At 40.4% G+C, this 13,087-nt stretch overlaps 1 protein-coding gene across 5 annotated transcripts in view; it reads right to left on the bottom strand.

Annotated features, from left to right (window-relative positions):
• ASAP2 (ArfGAP with SH3 domain, ankyrin repeat and PH domain 2) overlaps positions 1–13,087 on the bottom strand; it is an 88,615-nt gene that overhangs the window by 60,534 nt on the left and 14,994 nt on the right. For all 5 annotated transcript variants that reach the window (XM_035322723.1, XM_035322724.1, XM_035322720.1 and 2 more), the window contains exons 2-3: positions 5,207–5,279; positions 1,712–1,857 (exon numbers count right to left, since the gene is read on the bottom strand). In XM_035322723.1, coding sequence (XP_035178614.1) covers positions 1,712–1,857; positions 5,207–5,279 — 219 coding nt within the window. The remainder of the gene's footprint in view (positions 1–1,711; positions 1,858–5,206; positions 5,280–13,087) is intronic.

Below are 13,087 nucleotides of genomic sequence, written 5' to 3'. Positions count from 1 at the left end.
AGCTACTATCTCACAACTTATTCTTTTCTTATATATATGCAAACTGAAGCAAAAATACATCGTTTATGGTAGGAAAGCAGAACATAGGAAAAAAAGATTTAGAAATATCCTATGGAGAAGACAAACAAAAAGTTATGTCTTGGATAAGAAACTTAACAAGATGCATCCCACTTCCTATAGACATACATTCTGTTTTTCTTTTGCATTGAAGTTTGTGGAAGAAAAGTTATTCTTGTCAGAAATATTTGGCAAAGACAGTAATTACTGTTTTTGAGAGGACAAATACTTAAGATTTTTGGAAAAATTGCAACATTTGTTGGCTTTTGAAAGTCTTCTTAAAATACAATACATTAAAGGTTTTTCTGGGGAGGGGATGCAGTTTTTAGTAGATTGCTTTTTTAAACCACACAAACATCACATTTCACAGATTCATTTGTCTAATGAAGTCACCACATTGCAACTAATATAATAGAGAGAGGGGTTTTTAGTCAACAGAAGGTATTAATCAGAAAACCCACTCTATTTCCCCTCCCATATGAGCAATCTACTGCTGTATAAGAGACTACTCAGAATAAATGACTGACTCGCACTCAATAAGGAGGATCCTTTTATGATAGATCATCTCAGATACTATTTGTACATCCAGAAGAATTCAAATCAATATGACCAACATGAAATACATTTCACTACAGATATACGCATTGGGGGGCAGTCTCTCTCCTCAGTATAATGATTGAGTAAAAAGAGGACAGCATCAGGGAACAAATGGGACTGCCCTAAATCCCATCAGCTGGAAACATTCCCCAAAGAACTGATTATGACCAGCTGGCTATAAACTAGACATTTGGTCTAGATTCACAAAAGCATCTGATCTGTCTACATCCTATTGATTCAGCAGACACAGACTTTTAAATGTTTGTATCAATCTGGATCATCTCCCTTTCCTTGCTCCTTCCTAATTTACTTCCTACTTTAAGAGTTCCGTGGCTCTACGTAGTTTGCGACTTGTTCAGACATAACTCTAGCTGGTAGCATGGAGAATCAGAATCTGCTCTGCTTGTGCCCTCTGATTAACGTGAAATTGAGGCCGAAAATTCTCATTCATAATTAAAACTCCGTTTCTTCCATTTGGCTCCATCCCATTTTGCTCAGTAAGCCAGTAAAACTTTTAAGTCTTTTAAGTCTTACTGGCTTCAGCTGCAGTTCAGGTCCCCAGTGGACACTACTGTTATTGTTAGCATTACATTTCATTTCTTCTTCCTGACTCTCTTGTCTGAGAAGCAAGAGACTCTCTGTTCCAGGGCACTAAAATGTCCCTTTATGAAGTGTGAAAAAGTAAAGAAAAAGCAGTGTCAAAACAGAGTAAACCCAGTTGGATTCTACTGCTTTCACATTTTTAAAGGAGTTTTGTATGTGCACTTTATAATACGTAATAACTACTTTGTTGTGGGAAGCATTTAGATGTGAGAATTGGTGGAAGAGATTTTTTTTCTGTCGTTGTTTGGTTTTGAGATTTGAAAGGGGAAAGGGCAAGATATGAGGTGTTTCCCTAAGCCGAGATTTTTTTTAATGTATTATTTATTTATTTATAAAAACAGTGGTTACTAAAACACAAATCATTGTCAACTTGAAGAGCTGCAGTAATTCAGAAATACAGGAACTGTAATGCCATTACAAAGGCAACACGTTTTTCTGCAAGTAAAATTCTTACCAAGTTTTTGAAGAGTGCAGTTAATTCCTTTGTAAACACAGAAAATTTTAAAAATGCTGTTCCCAGATCTGGGTCATCCCTGCAAACACAGTTGCCTCCAAATTTCTCCAGTGCTTGTGTGTACTGTTCTTCATTTTCCACATGAGCTTCAAAAAGAGCAAAATAGGAACATACAGTCAGAAGACAACAGGTTATAAAAAGTACAATTAAATTAAAAAACAAAAACAAAAACTTTTCAGAACATTTCTCACTAAGAATGTTTACTTGATACAATAAAAAGATAGTATTTATATTTTAGTACTGCTATGCTGTCTGTATGAAGTGTCTCACTTAAGTCCATTTATGCGTATCAGTCCTGTTTTATGAGAATCATTTTATGTATGTCACTGCTGTTTAGGTGCATCAATCCACATGCTGTACAAAGGACAAGGTCTCACCAAGACAATCATCTGACAGGTATCCAGTTTAGAAAGATCTGCAGTATTTCTGTACTACACCAGGGACTACATAACAATTCCTATAATGAACTTTTGTAGTCTTTTATTAATGCTCCCTAAATTTAAGTGCTGTGTGCTGAACAAAGAATCAGAGGGGATCAGAAAAGTAGGTGTGATGCCAGAGTCCTGAATCCCTACCATAGCAGGCAATACAGCAAAGACTCTCAGATCATCCTAGAAAATGGACTACAAATGTTACAGATGAGGATGAAACCTGTCAGCACGTTAGGGAGCTGTTGGGAAATCCAGGCCAAAGGAGGTTCCCCTAATTCAAATACAAGGGGAATCTGAGGGGCCTCAGTCATAGTTACTTCTGGTATACCAGGTTACTTGCCAATGTGGACAGACAGTAAAAAAAAAAAAAAAAAAAAAAAAGCCTGACAACTTGGCCTGGGGAATAAAAAAAGGATTCTGAACCTAACCTTAGTGACCAAGTAAAGCTCAAACACATGGGAAAAGCTTTCTCCAAGTTGGCACCTGAGAAAGTCAGTTGCCTATTTCTTATTCTAGCTCTGGCAAATTTCTAGTGCTTCAAAAGAAGTTGAAAAAAAAAAAAAAAAAAAAACACCCTAGAAAACAAATTATGCATGAATAAGAACAAAGGATCCTTCATGGTCATTACATGAAGCTAGTAGAAACCATAAAGACTATTTAGAGAAGATTAGTTTTAGTTCAAACAAGCAACGATCTGGTTTAATTTCTGGCCCATTTGTATATGTCAGCAATTTAATAACCAAAGGATTCATGTTGCAATGTCCTTTCTCCAAATTTCTATGAATTAGTTACACAGCCTGTTAAATAAACCTAGCAAGCTCCAACATCCAAAGCCGCCTGTCTGATCCCACCTCTGTTCGGACTCTCGGGAAACTTATTTCTCAATCAGCTAGAAACTTGCTTTGATTTCCAATACATGAAAATACAACCCTGTGGAGCAGCAGTAAAACATCACGTAATTAAAGACTGCATTGCATATTTGGGTATTGGATATATTGGATACTTGTAGCGTTAATTCTACACGTTTCTAAAGCCTTCTGCTACCTGAGCTACGGGATAAGTTAAGGATGTACAGCTAATACTGTTGTGTGACATACATACAACTGAACAGGCTTTGAACCAACTGGCACAGTCAGCAAAAAACAGGAGTTGGCACGTTGCAGCTCCACCAGTTCATTGTTGTAGTCAGATGTGAAGCCAGCAGTTGAAGCACGCTGATGGTTTACCGAAGGAAACGAGAGCTTTCTATTCCATACAGCATCCCCCCAGACTGGGCCTGGGCTTCTGGCTCTATGCGTCAGATTAAAAAGAAGCCAACACACCCGCAGCTCAGCCACAGATCTGAATGCTTATTGTTATACCCCAGAACGCTGATGGTAGTTGTTGTGGCAATACGATATTGGAGCTGGTAGTCCAAAAGTACACCTTAAATAAATAAATTTATTTATTTATTTTACCCACAGCACCTGCCCCAAACTACTCTCCTTGCACTCAAATAAATAAATAAAAATTAAATTAAATTAAAAAAATCTGAGCCAGGTTTGTTTGAGGCTTCAAGGGCTTTTTTAAAATAAGAAACTAAATTATGCACAAACTGGGATCCCTACCCAAACCACTACATTCTAAATGGTTTCTCAATTCATACACTTAAAAAAAAAAAACAGAACAGGTACACTTAATACTATCGAACTTATATTAAAAACAAACAACTAAAACAAAAACAGTGCTCTTATGAGTGCAAGGCCATTTTTTTGTCAAAAGGAGCCTCAAGTGCTGGCAAGTGGCTGGGTTGGCAATATTTCTGCTGCTGGAAGAGAAATGCCTTCCAACCTTTATTGTCAAGATTGGGCAACGTGATCTTAAAACCATCAAGGTGCTGATTTATATGCAAAAATGTAGTGATTTTCTATAATACTCTAACAAGTACGCTGATTAGCAGGTGTAATCAGGTACCCAAGAATTGCCCCCCCAAAAGAAAAAAAACAACCGAATACAGAGGGCCAAAATAAATATGTACCATAGAGGACACCGCTCCATCCGGATGGTTCCAGCTTAAACTGGACCCTGCACAATCCAAAGATCGGCTTCATTAGTTTAGGCAAGAAGGAATTTCCTTTCCATTAGCTGATAAGAATTATGCCACAGTTGAAGTTCTCGTTATAACCTTGTATCTGAACACCACCCCGCCCACAAGTTCAGTCAGACATTGGTGGCTCTCCAAGATCGCTGGGCATAGCTATTTTGCATATAATATAGGCTTTGTCAGCTCTAATTGCTAGGAACTGCAAAGGGAGAATAAAATCCAACAAAATGCTGTTTCTTGTTGCTCATGGTCCACAAAACCAAAAGCTTCATTTATTTTTTTTCAAAGATGATAAACACCCAGAACTCCGTGAGACTGGGGCACATCTAAACAATGCTTCATGTTTTTATTTTGTGCCAGAGAAATCGTACGTTGTGTCAGAGACTTTGTACGTTAGGACAACAACATTGCAGCTCGTCAGCTGTCTCTTGCCACAAAATTCTCAACACACATAAATGGAAGCCATTGGGAAGGCTGATGTTTCAAAAAACAGAGAGCCAATGTAGCTTCTTACTGCTACCAAAAAGGGCAATTTCACCCCTCAGTGGACATGAATCATATGTTTTGTCATTTCACGTGCTCACCTAACCCCAGCTAAGTTGATTTCACTGCATGTGCAGCTTGATGCTAGCACCTAGGGATCTGTGGTGCAGCAGGGGTGGCAGGAAAAACAGGTAGCCTCGATCAGGGGGAAGGAGCTCCCATTTGGTAGCAGTAAGATTTGGCAGGTTCAGCTATCTCACAAAATTTCATCCTTAGTGATCTCACTATTTTTCCGCTATTTCAAGATTGCTATTTCAAATGTAATTTTTTTTTTTATTTTCTCAGTTACCCATATAATTATCTCTGACTCGGTGAGATTGATTTAACCAATCCTCCCATTTCACCAATACAGACTACAAGGAGCTGTTATCTACTTACCCAGACCAGATACGTTTATGGCTTTGACAGATTTCTTCATTTTATAGAGAACAGTTCGGTCAACATCCAGAGCCTGAAATAAAAGAGAAATTTGAATGTGAAATACTGGATTGGCCTCTGGTAAACCCATGCCCTAGAAATTTTCTGTACTTAACCACACTGATGTGTTAATTTTATTTCTGTAATTGTTATATTACTTGCAAGCTGCTCCCACTCCCATCCACCCAACCTATTCTGTCCCCTTGTCCACAAAGATACATCTTCCCTGTTTTACTGGTGACCAGATTCACTTATACCCAGCACCACCTGGGTTTATTAATATTTCAAAATGGAAGTATTTATGCAGTATCTTATTCTGTTCAATTATTAAAGAAGCTTACTTGAAATAGTTTCAGCCCATCGTATGTTTTGACATCTAACGCTGAAGAAACAAGCAGTATCACTTCTCTGAGCAGAATATTAAAAATGGAATTTAATTTCAGTTTTCCTGAATAATTTAGTTAATTAATTGCACTCCCGACCATGTGAACTTTGTGACTGCTGTGCTGAGCAAAATAAATTGCATCTCTCTCAGAAATACAACTTGGTCTTTCACACATTTTATCGCTACGCAAAGCTTTACCAACACAACATAAAACTCAAGTTCAAATCCCACCCAGAATTCACAAGCACTTCCAACCCATCCGTTACACACAAAGAAGTGGAAGCAAGCGACCATTTTGCTTACTGTAGTAAAATATGGGCAGACCAAAAATACACAATTGTTCTGGAACAAAGAGACAGAATTATGGTTATGCAAGTGATGCAAGTGAAATTTGGAAAAAAAAAAAAAAAAAAACTGTGAAGCTGCAAGGAAATTTACATATGAATTCCAGAGATGATGCCTTTAGACCTCACCGAAGAACAATACCGAAAACAACAGATCACATTATGCCAAGAGCTGTTTAGCATGATACATGCTAAAACAGCCAACAAAAAGCACCAAATCCATTGCAGTTTTCATTCAAAAGGTTTCAGTAATCACAGCAGCAACAAATACGACCCACTGTTGGTTTACTGTTAATCATTTGTCTTAGACAAATGATGCATAAAAGCCAGTCCCCAGGAACCCAGCCAATTATTTTAACATACGGAATGTAAAAAGAGAGATTCTCCTCGTATTTAAGGTAGCTTTCTTAAAATGAAGCTGTTCAGACCACAAAGAGCTGGGCAGTGCCTCTGGAGCATTCAGTGCACAACCACGGGTCTAGATGTTGCCTTACCATTACGGTCAGTGTCGCAGTACTGCTATGTCCAAGTTCTACCTTTACAGCCTGCACCTGAAACTTATTAGCAGAGCCACCATCACCTGTGATTCTGAAGTACAAGAGGAAGAGGGGAAAAAATCCCTAAGAAAGTCCATAAAAGTCACCCAGGGCTTCACGCACCTACTTCAGCAGGTTGTCTCTTGGAGACAAAAATAAAGTAGTGTCCCCAGCTACAAGCCTCACAACTAACAGCCCAAAGAGAAGGATGATGGCCAGAGCCTTAAAAGTCACAGATTAAGTTCCCAGCTAAATTTCAGATTGGGGTGTGCAGCTGATAAATTATTTAATCCCTGCACCTTAGTTCTGAGAAAAAGGAGAAGATGGTGTCCAAGTAAAGAAGAGTGCTGGAAGGATAAATGCATGGGATGGATTTGGAGCCACACACAAACTGCGGTGAGGGCTCCGGACAGACCTAGAGACTCAAAACCTTCTGGGCCGTGAACGCCCCAGTCAGAAAGCACACACTCGCAGTAAGGGAAAAAATAAATCAATTCTGCCTCGACCAAAGTCATCATTTTGGTTTGCCAAAACCTCCCAACCCAGGCCACCAAACCTCCTGGCACGGCCAAGTGGAGAACCGCAGCAGGGAACTGATCCCTGCTTAAAAGGACACAAGGAAAAAAAGTTATTTTTCAGCTGGATCAGCTTTCCAACTCTGGCTACCAGGCAACGCCTTTACACATCACCACTCAACTGAAAAGATGAAGGAAAACCAGGAACGAGAAGAAGGACCAACACACCTGGGCTGCTTTTCCTCTTCACCTGCTGAAACAAATCTTGAATGACGTTTCTGAACAAGAATGAAATGGCTGCATGAGTGTAGCAAGCTCTTATCTCTAACAGCTGCTTCCCCCCATCCCTTAGCATTACATACATTAGTCTCAACATTTCTTTTATCTCAACACATGCAACTACCAGCATAAATCAGGTTCTGTCAGTTCAGCTTGTCTGGAAAGTGGGACCACGCTTTGATGTTGATAGTGGACACTGAGTTAGCAGAATGGTGCTGAAACACCCTGGGAACTGACTGATATGGCTAAAGTTCAAAGGCTAAATACCACCTTGAGACGAGAGGCTGACTCTGCTCAGCTTCTGTCCAGGCAGATGATCCCACCTAAAGCCATGGAAATCACGGAAGAGAACTCCCAGCAGCAAAGCATCCTGTCCTTGGACAGGATGTGGACTCAACCTGTTACCTCTTCTCTCTCCCAGTCAAAAAAAAAAAGCAATTTGTGACATGCAGTACTCCGAATGAAACCTAAAGGAATATCGTAATTAACCAAATAAGCAAATTGTCACAAAATAAATTCACTTTCCTTCTTTAAAAGTACAGGTGTTTTATTGTTGGTTCTGGTTCAAGTAATGGTTGTGATTAATGTTAACTGGAAGAACTTCAGCAGTGAGGACTGCAAAGTCCTTTAACCCAGGGCACACAGATGAACTGGGAGATCAGTCAGAAAAAAATAAGGAGAATAAGGACTTGGGTTTACCAGAGGATTGCAGAATGACCCCAGGGTGCCAAAGTGATGTAGCCATGAAAAAAAACAGCACATGAAGATACAAGAGGTCACCTTCTTCCACCAAAGACAAGGAAACAAGCAAGTCACTGAATGCTACATACCCTTCAAAATGCAAAAAGCAGACGTCCAAAATGTTGGTCCAGGCAGCTTACACGTCTTTCCAAACCAGTGCATTTCTGACCCTGATAAACACTCCCAGAAAAATGACGCACAAATGGGAGGCAATACAGGTGCTGCTTTCATCCACCAGTATGGAAAGTATGCAATGGAATTAAATTTTTCTTGAACTTCTCTTGGTTTTGTAACTAGCTTTGTGGGAATAAGCTACAGAAAACTTCAGGTTGGCCAGCTCAAGCCTCTAGCCAAAGAGAAGCGGCACAAATCTCCCGCATGATGGGGATCATAAGTAAAAAAGCCCAAGATGTAGGAAGAGCAGGCAGACTGCCTTCCTGAAAGGATCTCCAGTCACCCAGGGGTGTTGGTCATTCCATAGCCCAAGAGGATATTGTTGGGTAATATGGTCCTGAGCGCCCATACTGGTACCTCTTCAGTCATCCTGTGACTGTAGCCTGGTCCCTCTGGCCTTGAAGGGGTCCTACCTAAATTCCTTAGTGGTGGTAACACAGAAGAAAAAGGTATAAAACCCAGAAATACACTGAAAACTCCTGTGTAAGAACAGCTAAGTGAAAGCTGTATGTGAAAGAACTGCAGCTGGAAATTGGGAAAAACAAATCCAACTTTGGAAAACCTTCTGAATGGGAAAAAAGGGTAAAAAAAAAAAGCCATTTTAAGAGGGACCTGAATAAATTTATAAAGGACTTTGATGGTTCCACGGTGGTAAGGAGCCAGACTTGCCACTGTACAAGGTTTCTTCTAGCCCTCCCCTCCTCTGTGAAATCTTTTAATAGTACACCATTTAAGAGGGGCTCTGAATGCCTACAGACTGATGGATGCAGTACTGAAACACCTCCGATCTCTTAATACTGTATTTTAGATTTGCTTATAGTGCCCCAAAAACGGGGAGGGGACCGAACCTTGCTTTTTGTTTAGATGAAGGACGTTGTCCCTATTCACAACCAGTGATTCAAAGCAGTCCTCGCAGCATAAAATTTTAAAACGTGAGCTCTTTGTCTTTAGTTCCGCTCTTCATATTCTCTCATCCTTTCCTTTGTCCAAATCTTATCACAAAAATCAGTTTAAATATAGCTGCAGCTTCGTGCTATTTTCAATTGTGAATCCAGTATTTTCCTTCCATAAATCTGCACACCCCACAGCAATGCACGCACGTGTGCCAAAACCTCCCCTCCCCTCACTCACTCGCTTTGTGCGCTTCCCTACAGAGTCAGAGCAGTGAAAGTTAAAATGGCTTCTGATGTGGCATATCCTAGCATTTCTCTTACCCCTTTACAATGCCCAGTAAACCTCTGAACCAGAAGAAAAGTAACCATGTAATTCATGTTGTGGAATCATTTTCTCCTCTCATTTAACGTTTCCAGTTTCAATTAAAAAAACACACCTCTTTCTACTGCAAGACTGTTTATTTTGGCATCTGTTTATTCCAACACAATATACTCGAAGAGGCCAGATAAATTATTTTCATGCTCCCGCTCAGTTTCTCCTGATGAGCGCTCAGACTTCCCTCTTGTTAAAAATAGCAACTTTGATTTATGGGAAAAAAAAAAAAAGGAATGCCATAGATAGGGTACATCAGAAAAGAAGACCCATTACTGCAGAATTGGCGATGTGTGGCATAAACTGCAACAAACTCCAATCAACCGTCTCCATCGTGCCCTTACCAGCACAATATTTTTCTGAGCACAGTATTTGGGTCTTCTGTTTTATGTTACATTTTATTTTATGTGACTTCCAATGCTCATCTTGCTCATCATCCTCAGGTACGCTTCTTTTTATAGCAGGATCTGGGTGGTGTTGCTGTAGCATCTCGAGATCACAGACGTCTGTTTGAGAGCCCAGCTTGTGAGCAGCCCCAAACAAATACGCTACGATCAGCTGGTGTGGATCTTGTTCTCTTGACATGAAATTCAAGGTTTCTAAATAAAGGGCAGTATCAGATTAAAATAAATGAACACGAGGAAATTAATTATGAGCTTGGCATGCGTATCAGCGTTTTCCTTCAAAATGCATAGCTAATCCCTTCAAATGGCATAGAGATGTGATTTAGTGTAAGGAGTCCTTGACCTTACAATCTACAATGACTACAGTGAAAAAGATCACAGAACGTCTGTTTGCTTCAGTTGAAACACCTGTAATTTCTCATTTTTCTTGTTGCATCTTCTATGAGTTTACGCCTCTGAGCCACTACCACACATGCTCACATAAAACAAAACTTTTTGTGTAATTGTTGTATTTTTCTAATTGTATTTTTTTTCCCTAGCTCGTTGCAGTTAACATGTTGGCACCCATCACAAACACACTCTGGCCACGTCACTGCTGCGATTTCCCAAGGGATTCAGTAACACAACAAGCTTTAGGTATTTGGAGCGCCACAGATCGAAGACTTCAAAACAACAAAACGAAGTAGATGAACTTCTGAAGCCCATCCATTATGACTGCAGCAGCAGCTTTTTTTTCCTTCAAGCTAAAGAGAAAGAAGCACAGCTTTTAAAATCCTACTGTGTCCTATAGCAAAGAGGGAGGACTCAAGTAGCACGGACTGATCAGCAGCACAGCTTTGTTCCCCGTGTAGGAACCAAGTCCAGTTTCACTTGCCAAGGGCCAATTTCCATTTTAGCAGCTTCAAAGCTTTCTGTTGGAACAAAGAAACGTGCCAGCTCATTACAACCAAACCCATCTTCCTAGGGAGAAAGCAGTTGTAGGTTAGTGAAACTTCCCGAAATGCTGTTCAACATCCTACTTCATAAGCCACTATCTGTCCCGATACATTAAAATAAAAACAATAACAGATCTCTTCAAGCCCATTTCACCTTGCCCAGGAGGATTTCAGCCCACTGGGAAATACAATGCTCAAACATTTCATTGCTGCTTCCCCAGAAAAGCCTCAAAACTAGCATCAGTCCAAAAATCTGCATTGTCTAAGTGGGTCTGTGCAATAGGCAGGGTTCTTTCTTCTGGAAGGGAGGGTGGATCAAGTTATTAACATATTTAATAAATTTCAGCCTGACTACAAAAAAATGAATATATTATTTGCTCTTTTTGAGTGTGGGGAAAAACTGCTCTATTCTTACCATATTTAACAGGGGAGGAAAACAAGGCACAAACTGAGTAATTAAACATCCTAAAGAAGAATTTGGCACCTTTTACAGAACCAAGGAATATGGGGAAAACGAGGGCAGCATAAGTAGCCAGCCCATGGGCCCTACTGGTTACATGGTCGCTTGGAAGCTAGGAAGAAGAGTTCAAACATCTTTTATGCCAAATTTACCGAAGTCTGGGTCTTTTAAACTAACCACACTAGGGCAGATCAGCAGTCCATTTAACTTGATATCCTATCTCAGGAGCGGCCAACAACACATGTCTGGGGCAGCAACCAAAGGGAGGCACACATCCATCCCTCCCCAGGACAATCTCCTCGATTCCAGCAACCAGTATAAAAAGCCCGAGACACCCAAGCAGCAAACACTGCAAGAGGAAAAGATGAGGAGAAACAGGAAACCAAGCTTTCAGTCTCCACACACAGGCAAGAAAAGACACAACTCGACTTCTTGCAGCCCAGTCCAAGTGCTCGCGTGCCTGTCTGGCCATGTGCAGTGGGAAGTCGTGAGAGAGGAAGGGGAAGGAGGCCGCCTTCATCTTTGCTCTTTTTTTTTTTTTCTTTTTAATCTTCAAACAGTGGGAAGTCTCTGCTACATTCCATTCTTCTCACCCACAGAAATTTCATTTTAGAAAAGGCTAAAATTAACTATTTCACATTTTGGATTATTTGAACCTGCATTTGTACAGCCTCAAGATATATTTTTTAATTAATCTTTGTGTTTTTTCCCATATTGAACAGTTAACTAACAAAGACACGATACAGTGTAACATTAAATTTAGATCCAATATAAACAATCATGTTAACCATTATATCTTTAAAGCAAAATCTAACCTCACGCTCAGTTTCAGTAATTTTCATTAAAGTATCAGGCTACTCCACAGCCATAAATCATTCTGTGTGTCACGCGTTCCCATATTACAGGATAAATAATAATGCCAGAGGCTGCTGCGAATGCTGAACCCAAATAGGAACAGCTTTCCCAGAGCCAGCTAGTGAGGAAAAGAGAAGGGCTCCAAGAGTTGCCACGAAGAGACAGAGCAACAACCGGCTCTTGTGTGTGCTTCAGGACTGCTCTGCTCTTATCTCTAAAGAAACAGCAGCAAGGTTGAACACTCACACCACACCAGCAAGCGCGATCCCGTGACATTTCTGGCCCATCTTTGCAGGTGACCTGGTATTGCTCTAATTACTGCTGTCTGACTCAAAAGATCAGAGAAGCCCACAGCCATTCTATCCCAGTTTGTTGTTTTTCTATGAGAAATGAACTCTGCACTGCTGCAATCTGCTTTCTTTTGTAAAAGGTGGCAAAAGAAGTCCTAAATTCTGTCACGTCCTCCAAACTCCTCTCTCCGTTCCCTTTGTTTTATGTCATTTCCTCTCTCCATGTATGAGTTTTTCCTTTACCTTTTCAAAGTCCTCTCCAGTTTGTGTCCGCTTATCAGCCCCTTGCTGAACATGCTGGGTGACTGATACAAGGGAGAAAAAGTCTTGCAGAGTCTGGGGCAAAGCCCCATGTTCTAGCAGAAAAACAATAATAAAAATTCCATTTCAAATAACTTCTTTCTGTGGAGTGTACATGTGTACACGCCAAAACATTCTATTTTACAATAGCCGTGACAGTTCACTTACACATACAAGCTCTTAGGCTTGAGACACACCAACGTCAGAGACTGGGAGGCATTAAAAGGGATGGGGTTTGCTGCAGAACTGTCCCTGCGAAGCCCCTTGCCACAAACACAGGATTTCGACAGCATCTGTGTTTGTGGTTCTTGTGGGCCCAATGCCGAGGCCATCTGTTGGAACCAGCTCTGGTCTCTCT

The sequence above is a fragment of the Oxyura jamaicensis genome, chromosome 3 (genome assembly GCF_011077185.1).
Source record: "Oxyura jamaicensis isolate SHBP4307 breed ruddy duck chromosome 3, BPBGC_Ojam_1.0, whole genome shotgun sequence".
Classification (NCBI taxonomy): Eukaryota; Metazoa; Chordata; class Aves; order Anseriformes; family Anatidae; genus Oxyura; species Oxyura jamaicensis.
Note: the sequence above shows the minus strand (reverse complement) of the source record. Positions and strands in the feature narration are given on the sequence as shown.